This window comes from Denticeps clupeoides, chromosome 14 (genome assembly GCF_900700375.1).
Source record: "Denticeps clupeoides chromosome 14, fDenClu1.1, whole genome shotgun sequence".
Lineage (NCBI taxonomy): Eukaryota > Metazoa > Chordata > Actinopteri > Clupeiformes > Denticipitidae > Denticeps > Denticeps clupeoides.
In genome coordinates this window covers 8,521,722-8,539,030 of record NC_041720.1, presented here as the reverse complement: position 1 = coordinate 8,539,030, position 17,309 = coordinate 8,521,722, and the positions used below count along the sequence as shown (strand labels likewise).

General features: G+C 42.2%; 1 protein-coding gene, 1 long non-coding RNA gene and 1 other non-coding gene across 5 annotated transcripts; 1 reads left to right on the top strand and 2 right to left on the bottom strand.

Annotated features, from left to right (window-relative positions):
• Nucleotides 1–416: 416 nt before the first annotated feature.
• On the bottom strand, nucleotides 417–1,422 carry LOC114803169 (uncharacterized). The gene is made up of 3 exons (XR_003751889.1): nucleotides 1,117–1,422; nucleotides 840–892; nucleotides 417–557 (listed from the first exon to the last, which is right to left on the bottom strand). It is a non-coding gene; the product is annotated as an uncharacterized LOC114803169 (long non-coding RNA).
• LOC114764004 (small nucleolar RNA SNORD50) lies at nucleotides 992–1,060 on the bottom strand. Its single transcript, XR_003742474.1, has one exon. It is a non-coding gene; the product is annotated as a small nucleolar RNA SNORD50 (small nucleolar RNA).
• A 31-nt stretch (nucleotides 1,423–1,453) lies between the features above and the next one.
• On the top strand, nucleotides 1,454–17,091 carry snx14 (sorting nexin 14). Of its 3 annotated transcripts, XM_029002536.1 has the most exons (30): nucleotides 1,455–1,898; nucleotides 2,086–2,233; nucleotides 2,305–2,425; nucleotides 3,176–3,252; nucleotides 3,359–3,437; nucleotides 3,533–3,576; nucleotides 3,660–3,747; nucleotides 3,848–3,932; nucleotides 4,070–4,226; nucleotides 4,812–4,887; nucleotides 5,008–5,052; nucleotides 5,136–5,216; nucleotides 5,303–5,417; nucleotides 5,761–5,916; nucleotides 6,434–6,558; nucleotides 6,942–7,000; nucleotides 7,350–7,376; nucleotides 8,370–8,502; nucleotides 8,605–8,791; nucleotides 9,239–9,322; nucleotides 9,434–9,534; nucleotides 9,635–9,746; nucleotides 9,860–9,900; nucleotides 10,089–10,205; nucleotides 11,526–11,649; nucleotides 13,713–13,877; nucleotides 15,009–15,104; nucleotides 15,392–15,483; nucleotides 15,593–15,646; nucleotides 16,434–17,091. In XM_029002536.1, exons 2-30 carry the CDS (start codon nucleotides 2,097–2,099, stop codon nucleotides 16,467–16,469), a joined length of 2,814 nt encoding a protein of 937 aa, XP_028858369.1. In that variant the 5' UTR covers nucleotides 1,455–1,898; nucleotides 2,086–2,096; the 3' UTR covers nucleotides 16,470–17,091. The 3 variants fall into 3 exon arrangements, with proteins under 3 accessions (XP_028858370.1, XP_028858369.1, XP_028858371.1); XM_029002537.1 differs by lacking the exon at nucleotides 7,350–7,376 and having other exon boundaries at nucleotides 1,454–1,898; XM_029002538.1 differs by lacking the exons at nucleotides 1,455–1,898; nucleotides 2,086–2,233; nucleotides 2,305–2,425 and adding an exon at nucleotides 2,478–2,628.
• Nucleotides 17,092–17,309: the final 218 nt, after the last annotated feature.

Below are 17,309 nucleotides of genomic sequence, written 5' to 3'. Positions count from 1 at the left end.
TCTCTACGATTATAATAACTGGCCTATACACACACGGAATAATATAGTTAAAAAAAAAAAAAAGTAGCTGACAAAAGGTTGTAGTGCGCATTTCAGTAATAACCTTCAGGGTGTGTGATGCCAGACACCTTACACTAAAAGTATAAATGTGATCAAAACAAAGAGCCTTTGCAGGTCAAGAATAAGTTAAATGCAGAAGTGTTTAATATATCCTTTTTTTTTTTTTTTTTTTTAACTTTCAGAGCTACACAAGCATTTGTCTGCTAATTCAATTGAACTGCTACATCTTGACTGCAAACTTGCAATTTATGGTGAAACCGCTTGAAAAAAGTACATTTGAGGAGTGAACTTGTGCTTTTGGTGGGCATGGTGCATACCATTTTAAGGTCAGGAAAATGAAAAAGCCACACATTATATCACTCACATTTGTATTTATTAAGAAACCATACAATAGTGCAATTTACAGTAGGGCATGCACCTTAAATATTAGAAATTAATGTCTCAATGAGGACACCACATGCCTTCCTTCAGTACATACCTGATCCTCATACAAATACCTATATAGGAGAATAAACAAAAAAAAAAAAAAAAAAAAACCTTCAGATTACTTGCCAAAACAAGAGTGCTCTGAATTAAAACCAGAAACTAATAGCAGCTTTCAGGAGTCAGATCCGATGAGGTGGTCAATCATACCGATCAGATTCGGGATATAGTTTCATCATTAAGCCACAACAATGAGCATCCAGAAATTAAAAGGTTATTTGCTACTTAAAAATAAATATATAAATAAATGTATAACTGAGCATATTGCAATAGCTGGTTAAAAGCAGGATTCTTACACAAATTGGGAGAAGATCGCCTCGACCTCGGGCCAGTTTTGGATCGTGGACCTCTGTGGGGAAGAGAAAACGAAAAATCACAAAACACACAGTCACAAATTCCACACAAGCTATATTATTCTCGCACCAGAGTTCATTTTTAGGAGGTTTGCAATTCAGAAGTCAGATCCGTATATGAGCTTTCATCACAAGTCAGGTTCGGGATAGATTCATCATTAAGGCAAAACCCACATAAAAAAGGTCGCAACAATTTTAAAAGGATAAGAACGCGGTGTACCTTTCGACTGGCTTCTCGTTTGTTTGGAGGCTCACACACAAGAACACGTGGAGTGGTGAACTCACATTCAGCGTCAACAACACAAAATGGCGTAAAAATAGCTAAACTATTTAAGAACGTATAACACGTGAATACATAGGCGTGTTTTCCTTCCTCCCCCCCCCCCCCAGTATAAATAAAGTAGATTTTTTAAAAAAAAAGATTAAAATCCAGAAAAAAGACCCTACACCTCGGCGCCGTCCAGGAAATCAAGGGAAGACGAAACCCGCCGCGCTGCCTTTTATACCGCGGAGCTGGCGCCACATCCACCGCGCGATCCGCGGCAGCAGATTCAACACGCGAGTTGTGACTAGAAATCAGCCTCTAGACGGTGTAAATAAATCGACCAGGGCGGGTTTTTTTCTCGCGTGTCGAACGGACGCCACATCGGTGTTTTCGGTTCGACTTAAACGACTTCGGACATTTTCTACCTCAGGAAAAGACAGCCTGTCATGTGACAGGACTCCGTTCGCTCAGAGCTCAACGCTCCCCGGCTGCATTACTGCTGTCGTAAACAAAACCTGTGGAATAAACGAAGACATGTCGGTCCGCTGAGGCAAATAGTATAAAACGCCAGCAGGCGTTTTTTCTGCGGTATAAAGTGCTGGATGCGTGTTGCTGCTGGAGTAGCTACTCGGAAAGTACTGTTTCGTATCAGTTTGCTTCGATAGTGTCTTCTTCTCCACAACAGACTCCGAGCCTGCCGACGTGCTAGCTCCTGCTAAATAAAAACTTTTTAAATGGTAGGTGCGCTCTTAATTTCGTTCCTGGAAGAGGTGTTTAATACTGAAACACTCGCCCCAGTTAAAAGTGTATTCATCATCCCCATGATGAATACACCTTCCGCCTTGCTCCCCTGCCAGCTAACCGAGTAAGTGTCAATGGGCACGGCGTACTGAGTCTTCTCATCTCCCGCATTCCTGCTGCTAGGCTGCCCCGGCATGGAGGGCTTCAAGGAGAGCATAGTGCAGTTGGGACAGGCGATGAAAATGGACGTGCTGAGGGAGGTGACACGGCAGTACCCCCTCATCTGCTTCCTTCTGATGTTCATGGTCGCCTCAACCATAATCCTCAACAGGTAGGCATGAGTGCGTGGAATTTCACAATTTAAAACATGTTTGTGCATAACCCTCTGCTCTCGCTTTCAAGATACCTCCACATCCTCATGGTGTTTTGGTCATTCCTTGCTGGCTTCATCACATTCTACTGCTCCATCAGTCCAGACTATCTTCTGCCGAACGTCCTGTTTTCTTTAAAGCCAAAGATCAAAGTAAGCTAGGTCCCATCTCTTTACAACAGGTTTGGTACTAAACACTTTTTTTTAAACCAAACAAGTGGGTTTAACTGGGCTACATATACAAATGTAGACCACCATGGTGGTGCTGTCCAGTGTTTTCTTTAGTGAGGCCAGCAGAGAAGAGAGTCAGCGAGCGACTACGACCTCCACTCCTGTAGATGGCGCTGTACAGCTGGGTACTTTGAATTACTTGGCAGTCAAATCGTGAAACATGACAGACTGATCACAGCATCTTGTAGTTCGGCTCTGTTTTTACATTTTAAGTGAACTGTGGAATATCGCAATAGGACCAGTATCACGAATATCATGATAAAATCGTATCGTAGATGGCGCTGTACAGCTGGGTACTTTGAATTACTTGACATTTCAGGCAGTATTGTATTTCAGCTCTGTTCATACGTTTTCAGTGAAGTGTATAATATCACAGCATGTACAGTATCACAATATATCATGACATAATTGTACTGTGACCCGTGATATGTATCGTATCACGGGATCCTTGCCAATACCCACCCCTAATCACAACACTGCATTTAAACCTGTGAAAAAAGGCGACCTCCTCAATTTGATTACTTATTGTATCGCTCGCTTTATTATATGCAGAAGCTGTTGCACACAGCATACTATATTCTTTGGTAAATATAATTATCATGCATATGTCTTTAACCGCATTTGATGGTTACCGCTGTATTTGAGTTGCACACTGTGAATGCGCTCCCTCAGCAACAGGCCCAACAGGAGCTGTTTCCCTCGGGCCACAGCTGTGCTGTGTGTGGCAAGAGGAAATGCAGTCGCCACAGGTAATGTGCACTCTCTACTGTGCATATTGCTGGATTTGTAACCTTAGTACAAATCATTTGCATTGCTTCAACATCGCTTTTTTTTTTTTTTTTTTTTATTAAACAGACCAACTCTTCTGCTGGAAAACTATCAGCCATGGTTGGACTTGAAAGTGTATTCCAAAGTAGACACTTCTATATCTGAGGTAACCAATAGTTGTAGCATTTTGGCTAATGGACGGTTTCTTTCTTTTAGATATTGAATGGATTATGAATGAACTTGCATTCCTTCTGTTTCCAGGTTCTGGAGTTGATTCTGGAGAACTTTGTGTATCCTTGGTTCAGGTGAGGATTATAAATCACCACTGCTGTAAGCAAGTAAAGCACAGAGTAAAGCACATTTTGACCACCTCTACACCTTGTGTTAGGGATATAACAGACGACGAGGCTTGTGTGGATGAGTTGAGGCAGATGTTCCGTTTCTTCGCTGCGGTAATGGTGAGACGGGCTCAGAAGGTAAGACTGGCTTGCGAATATAAACTTATAATGGCAATGAAAGGTTTGCTGGGGGGATTTGCTGCATTCTATTCAACACAATTAACTTTTTCCCATATAGATTGACATTCCCTCAGTAGTTATAGGGAAAATGGCCAAAGCGGCCATGAAGCATATTGAAGTTTTTGCTACAGCGCGAGAGAGAGGTATGTCTCAGACCAGTGTTAATCTTAAAATTCGAATTGATCTTATTCCTAAATCGGATAAGGGTGACCAATTTGATATATACACACACACACACATAAATACATATATAAGTATATAAAATATTTTCTTTTGACAGTGAAGAGCCCAGAGTGTTTGCAGCAGGCTGCTTTGGAAGAGTACGGCCCAGATCTACACGTGGCACTGCAAAGCCGCAGAGATGAGCTCCTCTACCTGAGGAAGCTGACAGAGATGCTCTTTCCTTATGTCATGCCACCAATATTCCCTGAGTGCAGGTGAGGTTTTTTTTTTTTTTTGGGAGGGAGTGTTCACTGATGTCATATTCCTGAGTGTGCCCATCCGATTACTGGAATTAAAGTGCTGATAATCCATGCATTTTGTTTGGTAGATATCACATTTGGGTCATTTAAAAAAAATTACAGGAGGTTCACACACTTCCCAGTAGGAAAAGTCCTAAAATTTACCTCCCAATTGCAAAATGAGTGAACTCTACCCATGTACTGTCATATATTATGGACTAGATCTGCCGTAATCATGGATAGACCAAAATAAATAGTTAGTAACATCTTCAAGAATGTTACCCTGTTCATTTCAGTCCAACCAAAATGTTTTTTTTGCTGCTTTATAGTGAAAGTGAAATGTGAAATGACAATCTCCCCTCAGAGTACACATGATCATCCATATAAGACAAATAACATGGTACACAAATAAATCTACATAATTTACTAATCCTTGTAGTTAAATATATTCATAATCTGTTTGTGTTCTGCATATTCATGTCAAATAGGAGGTAGTAAGTTGTGATTTCTGGTGGATTATTGATGTGTAAAATTATTATATTGATGATGATTCCTGTTCAGATCTCTTGCACTCCTGATTCGAGAGGTCATGACGGGATCAGTTTTCCTTCCTACTATGGACTTCATGGCTGATCCAGTAAGTTCTTGAGGACCAAAGAGATCTGTTCTTTTTTTTTTTTTTTTTTTTTATTGCCTCGTCTGGGACTAGAATCTGTTCCCTGTGTCTGGTGTCTATTCTGGTTTCTCTCCCTGTCAGGACACTGTCAATCACATGGTGCTCATCTTTATCGATGATACTCCTGTAAGTCTATTTATGTATTTCAGTAAAAACTGATTTATGTCACTGTTGTAATGTCTTAACCACAATGCATTCAATTTGCACAGCCTGAGGTGGCAACAGAGCCCCCCTCTGCCCTGGTGCCCTTTTTACAGAAGTACTCTGATCCCCGCAACAAGAATCCATCTGTAAGGCCCGGTTCAATCCATTTTAGAACTTATAGAACTGTGTGTTTCTTCATTTCTACAACACCACTTAAAAATGTCCCTGGCAGGTGCTGAAGCTGGAGCTGAAGGAGATTCGTGATCAGCAGGATCTGCTCTTCCGATTTATGAGCTTCCTGAAGGCAGAGGGCGCTGTGCACGTTCTGCAGTTCTGCCTGTCTGTGGGTGAGGCTCAACGCTGCCAAGACTGTAAATTTGTATATTTAGAATATATTTTATTCTTAATTGGGTTGAATTAACAAATTATCAGATTTTCTGCAAGGTCTGTTTAAGGTTGGATAAAACAAACCAGAATGTGTGCTGTAGATGTGCTGAAAAATTTACTAGATGTGCTGGAATCTTCTGGTGTTGGAAACCTCTGCTCTTGGCTAAGGCTACAAAAACCTTGTTTGTAGGGTATTCTGTTTTCATTGCGATCTGTGTGTTTACTGAAAATTGGAATCATTCATAATTATAATTTTTTTCAGGCAACGTCAATTCAAGATGTTTTTTGTTTTTGGCTCCACAGAGGAATTCAATGACAAAATCCTCTGTCCTGAGCTAAGTGACACTGAGCTGCAGGCTCTGCATAGTGAGGTGCAGCAAATTTATGAGACCTACTGCCTGGAGGAGAGCATTGACAAAATCCGCTTTGACGCTTCCATTGTGGAGGAGATCCACAAAAGTGAGCATTATCTGTACTGTTCGACATTAAAATATTGTTTAATGAAGGGTGGCAGTAAATGTACACTACCAGTCAAAAGTTTGGACACTCCTAATCTGTGGCTGTTAAGATTGAGGCCAATTTGAAACATATATTTAGTATTTTTTGTTGCAGCAGCGTATGTTTGAATCTGTTTTTTCAGAGTTGCCTCTTTTCACCTTCATGGCTGCTTCACTATTTACTGTTGTCTTCATCAAAAGCCGCTTCATTAGATGCTCATTAACATGAGTGAAATTACATTAGGAACAGAATGAAACAGTTATTTATTAGAAACCCTGTGTTAATGGTCATTATATTTTGTTGCTAAGTATAGACATTTTTATGATTTTATGTCACCTGCCTGTGGACCCTGAAAGGCAGTATTTCAGACTGCATTTAAATGAAAGTCCAACAGAATGAACTGGAACATGTGCAAGCTACAGTATATGTCATAATGACTGCATGAAAGTGTCTATCCTCCCTCTGTCTGTCACTGCAGTTGCTCTTGGCCCGTATGCAGAGGTGGTGAACCTGCAGAAGATCCCCTGTATGTTTGAGGCCTATGAACATGTTCTGTCTCTGCTGGAGAACGTCTTCACCCCTCTGTTCTGCCACAGCGATGAGGTCAGCCCCACTAAGAACTTCAAAATAAACAGCTTGTTGTACAGCAGTTGCTCATTGAACCCACAGTGATGAGTATGATTCTTATTCTTATAAATTCTGCCAATTTTTATGTGTGTGTTTTTTAGTTTTTCTTAGTAGAGATGTCTACTAGCACCTGTCATGTGGAGCTCTTAATAGCCTTTGAATAATAGCTTTTGGGGGGCCACAAGGGGGCGATATCTACGCACACATTTACTGATATGGTCAAAAAGGTTAATATATTCCTATCTAGAAAAACAAAAAAAATGTATACATTGAAAATAATTTTGAATTTGGTAAAGCGAATGGCAAAGGAGCACAGCACAAAAACCTGAATGCCTGCCTTCTTTCCCACCTGTATTCAGTACTTCAGGTACTTGCTGTGTGGTGCCGAGTCTCCACCTAGGAATTCCAGGCTAAACAGGTGAGATTCCTCCAACCTTTCTGTTTATTTTCCCATCCCTTGCAGAAGTGAAACATTGCCATATCTGCTCCACCCTGGTTTTATTTCTGTGGAGTCTGCATCATTCTAGCTATATTCTCTGTTTTTTCTGTGGTTATAATTTATAAAGAGAAACGCACTCTCAAGTTTTCAGCCATGCAGTGTGTTAACTTCTGGGTGTTTATTATTGGAAGGGTTCAGGCTCTTTTGGTGTTTTTGGTAATGTCCCAAAATATTCTTAAGGCTGTCAAGCATACATATTACTGTAATATGCCTCAGAACTATGTGGATGGAAATAGAGTGTAATCCGTGTGGTTGCCTGTGGTTTCAGGAATAGCTTGAGTTTGGATGATATAAGGTAAGTCGGTGAAGCAGATGCTACTGCGCATGTGATGTAAAGAGGCTGAACTCACTTTGCCCTAAAACTTGATATGCAGTCAAGTCTTTGGGTGCTTGTGTTCGTCAGTCCTGTATTTTGTGTCGCTTCGCTTAAAAGATAAATGTTTAAGAGCTTTCATACTTCACATTTTTTACTGGACATTTAAGTAGAGCGCTTGTACTGTTTACTGCCTGAATTAATGTTGGGGTCGGAGATTGTCCAACCACAGAATGGCTGCTGGTGGGAGGGGTAGGTTTGTGTGGCGCCACACCCTATAAAACAGGGTGTAATTTAATTCAAAGTCTATAATTTAAGATAAATGTAGGGGTTTCTAATAAAGTGGCTGGTGTGTAAATTATGTGGATGGTAAGTCGATATTTTGTGAACTTCTGTGGTTATGATGGAATTAGATAGGCAGTGTGGACGATGCGGAGGGAACATGAACCGCTACGTCCATGATGTCACCACATTACGCTGCCTTTACCTAACCTCCCTGCCCCTGCCTGTCTCTTTCCCATAATCCACTGCTGCCACATCTGCTGGACCAATCTGCTTACGCGTTGTCCCCCCAGCCCGCCTCCTTCGCATGTCCCTCTTAGCCCAGGCCCCAGCATTTACGACACGGGCGTTAGAACCACCCTCTCTCCACAAACGCCGCGCTCATCACGTACCCCCTCCACCTCTCGAACCCCACCCAGAGTTAGGTCCACCAGTACAGTGTCTTCAGTCATTCTAACTGCTCTCCCCACAGCCATGAAGTAAGTGGCCTCTGAGTGCGTGTGACTACATTTACAGAAGTGTGTGGTTTTAAGGAGGCCCGTTGCTGTGTTGGCATGACAATTTGCAGCATGTTGTTATGACTGGTGAATGTGGTGCGGTTTTTGCACCGTGGGCTCCTGCTGTGTTTTTGAAAACTTCAAGAACAACAAATCAAATAAAAATTTTTTTTAAAAAAAGTGCGTGTGCACTCAGGAACACTTCAAAGCGGGGGGAGTCATTCGGGATCAGCCGTCTCAGCAGCAAAATCAAGGGGGTCTTCAAGAACACCACCATGGAGGGTGCCATGCTGCCCAGCTACACAATGGTGGAGGGGGACGATGACCAGGTGAGCCATGAAGGATGGTTACAATTATCATGTTCTTAAAGATCAAATCAATCTGTTTGCTGAAGAAGGACATTCTAAGATGATAATCATCTGCTGAGTCAGGTGGAGGAGGCCACTGTAGTTGTGGAAGATGATTCCCCTGCTGAGGTAGCCACCAATGCAGGAACCCAGCGGAACCTCTCTGCCTGGGTCATCAGAATTCCGTATGTAGACTTTTACGAGGACGACGTCAAGAAAGAGAAGATTCCAGTCTTCTGTATTGATGTGGAGCGCCATGACCGGAAGCAGGGTGAGCCTGGTGTCTTTCTACCAGTGTAAGACCATCAGTGTCCACCACCCTCTCTGTATTTTTGCTATTATTAGATATTATGTTATAAAACAAGGGGCCATAGCATTGTTTCCCAACCTTGGTCCTGGAGGAACGTCTGCCAAAAGGTCTTCACTCCAAACCCACCTTAAATAGGCTCAGGTGTTTCTCCATGGCCGAGTAATCAGTGTGGCAGGTTGTGAAGCCATGTGGGTTGGAACTAAACCTCACTGGCAGACGTCCCTTCAGGACCAGGACTGGGCTGTGGCATGCAGGAAACTGGCCTGATTTGGTTTATGCAGGATGGGACGCCTTCTGAATAATGACTCAGAGGTTGTTAGGTGGATGTAGGTGGATAGGTGTGGCGAGAATAATATTTATCGTGCAGGAAGCTTATCGGGAAGTAATTCATTTTCTCCACTCCCTTAGTGGGTCACGAACCTGAAACATGGTCTGTCTTCAGGAGATATCTCGAATTCTACGTCCTGGAATCAAAGCTGACCGAATTCCATGGTACGTCATTCCGCTCAGTTTGCTGAGCAGGGCCAATTACCATAAACTCTTCACTCACGTCATGGTGTTTTTATCATTGCCTTATCAGAATTTACATTCTTTCCTTCACAGGATCATTTCAAGATGCGCAACTGCCTTCCAAGAGGATTCTAGGACCAAAAAACTTTGACTTCCTAAATTCGAAGAGGGGTGAATTTGAAGAGTATTTGCAGGTACCTCTGGACTGCTTTACACTTTTGATGCTGTAGACTCAACAAAGATGAGCTGATACACATTGTGGTTCTGCACTTGTTCACACTCTTGCGACCGCAGAGACTTCTCCAACACCCGGAGCTCAGCAACAGCCAACTGCTGGCCGACTTCCTCTCCCCGCACAGCATGGAGACACAGTTTCTCGACAAGATGCTCCCCGATGTCAACCTTGGTATGCGTCACCGGCAACTAGCTGATGGCTAGAATGCTCTCCTGTTTTATAGGAGGCTAATGTGGCTAGGATGTGTTTACAGTAACATTTGTGCGCTCCCATCTGATTTTTAGGAAAAATCTTCAAGTCAGTTCCTGGAAAATTAATGAAAGAGGTAAATATATATAGATTTTAGGCTGTCTGAATGGTTTATAGGGTGTGTGTGTGTGTGTGTGTGTGTGTGTATACATGTGTCCTGATTTTACAATATACAGAGAGACAGGCATGTGCAATTTAGCATTAAGTGACAAGCGGCAGCTGTGGTGAAGTAAGAGGCGATTCTCTCATCTGTTTTCAATCTAGAAAGGACAGAACCTGGAGCCCTTCCTCCAGTCTTTCTTCACCTCCTGCGAGGCACCCAAACCCAAGCCCAGTCGGCCTGAGTTGACAATCCTGAGCCCCAGCGACTGCAACAAAAAGGTGAACAGACACCCACATAACAGGCAGGAAGGACATCAAACTAATATTAGTTAGTTAGCTAACTAGCAAAACTCGATGCAAGTTTAGAAGCAAAATTGTTTGTGTTTTTGCAGTTATTGGGTGAGGGTTTTTTTTTTTTTTTCTTTTTTTTTTTAGTTTCAGGTCATTTAGGAATGTCCTCATTTTGGCCATTTAAATGAACATGAAATTGACCAAAATGCCCACTGCAGGGCAGCTTTTAGGTGGTAGTGCATACATATCTCTGTTTAATTGACACAGCACAGATGATTTAGAAAGGCCAAGTGAATGGGGAATAAATATGACTTTTTTTATTCTTTTGTTTTGTCACATCACGTAATGAAATCCATTACTGCCTTATGCACATGAAACAGATCAGATCTGTGTAGAGACATGTGTATTGGGTATTTAATGAACTTATGGATTTATCCTCAGCTTTTTTGTGGAGCCTTTGTACTTTCAATGTTAAATGATGGAATTGGTAGTTTCAAGAAATAGTGATCATAATTTTGTGAAATATATACCAATATCTACTCCAAATTATTAATAACAGATGATGTAGGGGTGGTAGTAGCCTAGTGGGTAACACACTCGCCTGGGAACCAGAAAACCCAGGTTCAAATCCCATTTACTACCATTGTGTCCCTGAGCAAGACACTTAACCCTGAGGGTCTCCAGGGGGAGACTGTCCCTGTAACTACTGTATAAAGGTGCCTGATAATTGCTGTAAATGTAAATGAAGTTAAAGTCCAAAGGATCACTGTATCAGTAAACTGGCACCACAACATTTGATTGCCTTTTCCTCCTGTATACATCAAAGCTCCAAAAGATGCAGTTCCCTGAAAGTCCCATTAAGATTGGCCTTTTGGGGCTGATCCATTTTGGAGAGATGAAGACATGAATTCAAGCTCTTTTCAAAACTCCTGTCCACTCCAGCAGGTTATGGATTGTATGCGAAACTACAGTCTTCTGCTGACTGACCCCAAAAAAGTTACTATGAATATAAAAGGATAGGAGTGTTGTGGGGTTTGACCTTCTATTCATGTAAGGACCTTGGCTAAACAGGAAACATTCTCTGTAAGAAGACATTGTCAGTGTTTAATCAGAGCTCCGGGGCATGAAAGATGGCTTTTGCAAAGTCACGTCCTTGAGGGAAAATTATTACACTGGCTAACCTTTTGCTTTTCAAGGAAAAGAGGGTTTTTATTAACATGCTGGATTGGTCAGGCAGGACAAATACATATATTACCATGACAAATATGATCTTATTTTATTGTCTCCCTTTTGTCTTGGCTTTAACAGCTTGTCAGTGACCTGTATAAAAACAACGCTGATCTGGCAGAGGCAGTGGACAGGAGGCACAAACCAAACTACTTTATGGAGATCATGTCCGTGGACGGGGTGTTTGATTACATGATGTTTGTGGGTAAGTCAGACAGCTGGAACTAGCTGAAAATTGAGAAATGATGTTGCCTGGGTCAGAATCAATAAAGCTTTGATGTGTCTAGTAAAATGCATCTTCTGGCCACAAATTCCCAAATTCTAGTTAAGATAATCTTTTATTAGTCCCTCAAGTGGGGAAATGTACAAATTCTGCCCAAAAATAATGTAACTTTATTAATTAATCTTTTTTCAGATTAATTAATAAACACTTATAAATATAATTATAAAAACACAAAATACCCAACTTAGCACCACTTTTCAGGTGTATTATGTAGAAATAAAGGGAACACTTAAACAGCACAATGTAACTCCAAGTCAATCACACTGTGATCTGTGAAATCAAACTGTCCACTTAGGGAAGCAACACTGATTGACAATTAATTTCACATTCTGTTGTGCAAATAGAATAGACAACAGGTGGAAATTATAGGCAATTAGCACGACATCCCCAATAAAGGTGTGGTTCTGCAGGTGGGGACCACAGACCACTTCTCAGTTCCTATGCTTTGTGGCTGGTGTTCTGGCCACATTTGAATGCTGGTGGTCCTTTCACTCTAGTGGTATCAACCCACACAAGTGGCTCAGGTAGTGCAGCTCATCCAGGATGGCACATCAATGCGAGCTCTGGCAAAAAGGTTTGCTGTTTCTGTCAACAAAGTGTCCAGAGCATGGAGGCGCTACCAGAAGATAGGCCAGTACATCAGGAAACGTGGGGGGCGACAACCCCGCAGCAGGACTGCTTCTTCCGCCTTTGTGCAAGAAGGAACAGGAGTATTGCCAGAGCCCTGCAAAATGACCTCCAGCAAGCCACAAATGTGCATGTGTCAGCTCAAACGGTCAGAAACAGACTCTGAGGGTGGTATGAGGGCCCAACATAGACAGGTGGGGGTTGTGCTTACAACCCAACAACATGCAGCACAGTTGCCATTTGCCAGAGAACCCTGTGCTCTTCACAGATGAAAGCAGGTTCACACTGAGCACATTTGACAGACGTGACAGACTCTGGAGAATGTTCTGCTGCCTGCAACATCCTCCAGCATAATGGTGTGGGGTGGCATTTCTTTGGGGGGGCCGCACAGCCCTCTATGTGCTCACCCTAGGACCCCTTGTGAGACCATATGCTGGTGCAGTTGGCCCTGGGTTCCTCCTATTGCAAGACAGTGCTAGACCTCATATGGCTGGAGTGTTGTCAGCAGTTCCTGCAAGATGAAGGCCACCCAGATACTTGTTCAGTCCCTAGTAATTTTGTGACTGGATTACTGTAACTCCCTTCTTAGCTGCTTTTTAACCTTTCCAAATTCTCCCACACCACCCCTTTGCTACGTTTCCTCCACTGGCTCCCAGTAGCTGCACGCATTCAAAATACTGATGCTGGCCTACAAAGCCAAACATGGAGTAGCACCATCCTACCTCACAGCCCTTATTACACCTCGCACTGCACCTCGTATACTCCGAGCCTCCAGTACTGCCCGCCTGGTCCCTCCATCTCTGAAGGGACGAGGAAGACTCTTATCTAGACTCTTCTCCGTCTTGGCCCCTTGGTGGTAGAATGAACTTCCTCTTGAGGTCAGAACCGCTCAGTCACTGAGTATTTTCGCATCTTAAGTCCTTCCTCTTTAGAGAATACTAACTTGTAACTTTCTTATAGTGTGACTTATGAAAACAAAAAAAAACAGTGAATATAATGATTGTATTCATAGTTGGGGGTCCTAGTGAACCAGAACTAATTATTTCATAGATGGAAATATAGATGAAAGCACGTTGTAAGTCGCTCTGGATAAGGGAGTCTGCCAAATGCCATAAATGTAAATGTGGTCTGGCCCGCCCGTTCCCCAGACCTGAATCCAATTGAGCACAACTGAGACATCGTGTCTCGCTGCCTCCACCAATGGCCTGTTGCCCCACAGTCCAGGAGTTGGCGAATGCTTTAGTCCAGGTCTGGGAGAAGATCCCACCTCATCAGGAGCATGAACAGGCATTTTTTTTTTTTTTTTTTTTTAACTGCTTATTCATTTTAATGTCTGTCTGGTTTGTACTCCAACTCAGGCAGGGTGGTGTTCCGCGTGGCAGACTGGGTGCACCACCTACTCAGCGCGGGCCGCATTCTCCTAAAGAACACTCTGGAGGCCTATATGGACCACTACATCCAGTTCAAACTCGAACAGATCCTGCAGGAGCACAGGGTGGTCTCGCTCATCACACTTCTCAGAGGTACTCTGTCTAGCCTCCCCCTCCCTACAGTGCAGTATTTGAACTGGCCCTCCGTACAGCGTCCAGTTGGCCTGGGAAATATACCCATACGTACACTTACTGGGACATTTCGATAAAGTCGAGCTACTCTGGTCACTGCCTAATCAACAGGCATGTTGTTCCTGGTCTGTTCCTCCTTTAGCTTTCATCTGGTGTATCTGGTCAGTATATATGAGGATATGGGTGAGATTTCCCACGTTTCACTGGACTTTTTCAAGAATGCAGATATTTAAAATGATGTCTAAGTTAAACTATGTTTCTGGGTCTACTCTCCTGCATCAAGAAATACAGCAAAATATGTATTTAAAGCCAGTAACAGCATAATTCCCAGTCAACAGTCATATTTTGTCGACCCTTCTACTACTTGCAGCTACATGAAGAGACGTTAAGAGGCCTCATTACTGTACACCACAGAAAATGCCTTATTTAACCAAACAGGAAATGCTTTAGTGATGTTCTCCTTTTTGAAAAAGATGTGGCTGGCCTGATCGTGCAAAAGATGTGTGAATAAGAAGAGGGTTTAGTAAATACAGACTGTTTCCTTAGTAAAGAATGAATTTTTATGTATTTTATATCGTTCTCTACTAGCCCAAATGCAACTTCTAATTGAATACTATTATATGGTTGGACAATTTGAAAAAGGCCGCCATTTTAAAACACAGCTACTGAGAAGGCACTTAAAAAAAAAAAAAAAACATCCTTTCCATGACTGCATTCAGTGGTTTGCTCATTAAATTGGGAAAGCAGCCTCTACTGACCTCACCCCTTGGTTGAAAAGTGCCACAATTTAATTGGCCTAGCAGTTAAGGAAGCAACCCCATAATCTCTCTCTCTCTCTCTCTCTCTCTCACTCACACACACACACACACACACACATATATATATATATATTTTTATTACATATGACTTCTTCTGTGGATGCAAGTGCAGTAGTCACAGGTACATTAGAGGCTTAATCAGAGGAACAGATCTGCTGAGCATGCTTCGTCACTTTGCTGTTTGCCTTCAGCCAGAGCATCATAGATCTTCTTTGTGGTTGTGAATGTGCTGTGAATGAGGTGACTGTCTTTTTCGATGTAATGTGCCGCATAGATGCTGTATTCTGTGAGAGCACCGAGGTACGCTCCGCTGAAGACAAGCAGAAACGAGCCAAGCAAACTTTTGAAGAGATGTTGAACTACGTCCCAGGTAAACAAGTCTGTTTTTGTAACTTCTCAGATAACTTTTATCATTTATTCTGCTATTCCTAAAAAAAAAAAAAAGTACAATTCTTAATTCTTGTGCATGTGTAATGGGACACAGTAGTCAGACTCTTTTGCAATATTTACCAAAGATTAGGTTTAATCTCTGTCCCTGAAATGTCCACTTGAACTTCTGTATGTTATGGCAGAATCCTGTAGACATCTCCGCCTCTGTTTTTTTTCCTATTTACCATATCTCATTTGTAACCCCATTGCGGCCACTCCATATTACAGACATTGTAGTAAAGTGCATTGGCGAGGAGGCCCGATTCGAGGGCATCAGGTTCCTCTTCGAAATGCTGCAGCAGCCTCTTCTAAACAAACAGGTAAGAAGCAGCGGGAAGGGCTGAAATCCTGTATGGACGTCTGCCATGTACTTTATCACACTTGTGTGTCACTTCCTTTTCTTCTCCTTCTTCTGCTTCGTCCATGTAGATGACGTACATCCTGCTGGACATTGCCGTTGAAGAGCTGTTCCCAGAGCTGAAGGTAAACTCCGAGTTTAGCCAGGCATCAATCACAGACTCTTCCCAGAGAGAACACAACGTGCTTTTTCACTGGTCAATACCTGCATATCAAACATTCCACCTGAAATGCTTCCCCTGCTTCAGTTTTTTTCGGTGGGGAATATCTAATCTCATATGTTCCCAAACAGAGTAGTTGGTTTTGTTACAAGTCGCATTCCAGTTGATTCACAGACATGTTGCACAGTCACTTCTGTGAACCTTTTTGAAGGATTTTCTTTTCCTAACCATTATTATTTTCTCAGTAACTTTCAGACTGCAGGTTTAAAAGTACCTGTTGGAAGGAAAAATGACCAATTCATGACTCTGCCCATCACATACAACCATACATTTTTCCTCCTGTAATAATATCCCATTCAGTGAAGGGAAGAATTGTCCAGTTTTTTGACGACCTTGTTCCAGCCCGTCTATTATAAAACTTAATTTGGTGGCTTTCTGCTCTTTTCTATGCATACAGAGTTAAATCAAATCAACATGCTAATTCTTGATGATAACCGATACATATAAGGTTCGGTTTTAGGTTGCAAAAATGGGTATAATCTGCAAGTGGAGTAAAACTCAACGTCCTATGAAGGCTGGAATGTTAATATTAAAGGTCAGATCTCAGTCAGACCAAACGCCAGCCTGTGCATCTATAGCACAATTGCAGGATATGTGGTTTTTAAGACAACAGTGGAAAGTGTGATTTTATTCCACTGGGAGATGACTCACGGCCTTGGGGCTTTATTTACAAGCGTCTCTTGTGTCCACAGGCACATCGTGACCACAGCACCAGCCTGGTGATCTAGAGCTCCGCCACTCTTGCACTGAGCCGGAAGTGGAACCGCTCCAAGTCCTTTTTTAGATTATTCTTAGCATTCCCCTGTACAATAAGGCATTTTTTAAAAAGTATATATATATTTATTGATTTGTAATTGTGTTTGAACTTTTGTGTTGCTTTATATTTGCTCAGAGACAAAGTACCATCAGTAAAGACACAATAAATTCATTCATTGTCTTTTTTTTTGTTTATGGTAAACCGATCAATATTTTCCTCTGAAATCAGAAGTTCTGGTCAGAACCACATCAATATTCTGTGTTCTGCATTCAGTTTGAAATTCATGATCCCTGTTCATTATTATAGCGGTCAAGATTTTCACCAGTGAGGGAATAATATATTTTTTTAAAATGTTGCCAGAATAAACAGATGGATGGGAGCAGCTGGATTTGTAAGAAATTGTAACGTCAGGGTGCCCCAGGTGACACTGCATGACTGTCACGTGTCTCCTTATTACCTCCATGTGTTTTCCATTCACTCACTCTCACGCCACTCGAGATTTGTGTACACCTCGCCTAAGTTTATTCCCTGTTTATGTTCGGCCCTTGTGCCGTTTTGCTTGCTGTTTTCTGTAAATAAACCTTAAATAGAAAGCTGGAATAACGCCTTGTGAATTCCCCTTGGCGTGACCGAGAAACAGACACAGCGAGAGAGCAGCTGGAATTAGAAAATGTATTTTTTTCTCCTTAAGCATCCTTAAATGGGCTGTTTTGATATACGATGCGTAAACCGAGCATAAATCAGTTTTACGGCGCCATAATGACCGTGTCATGTTAGAATGCCGTAGGCCGGTGAGCAGAGATTTTTCTCC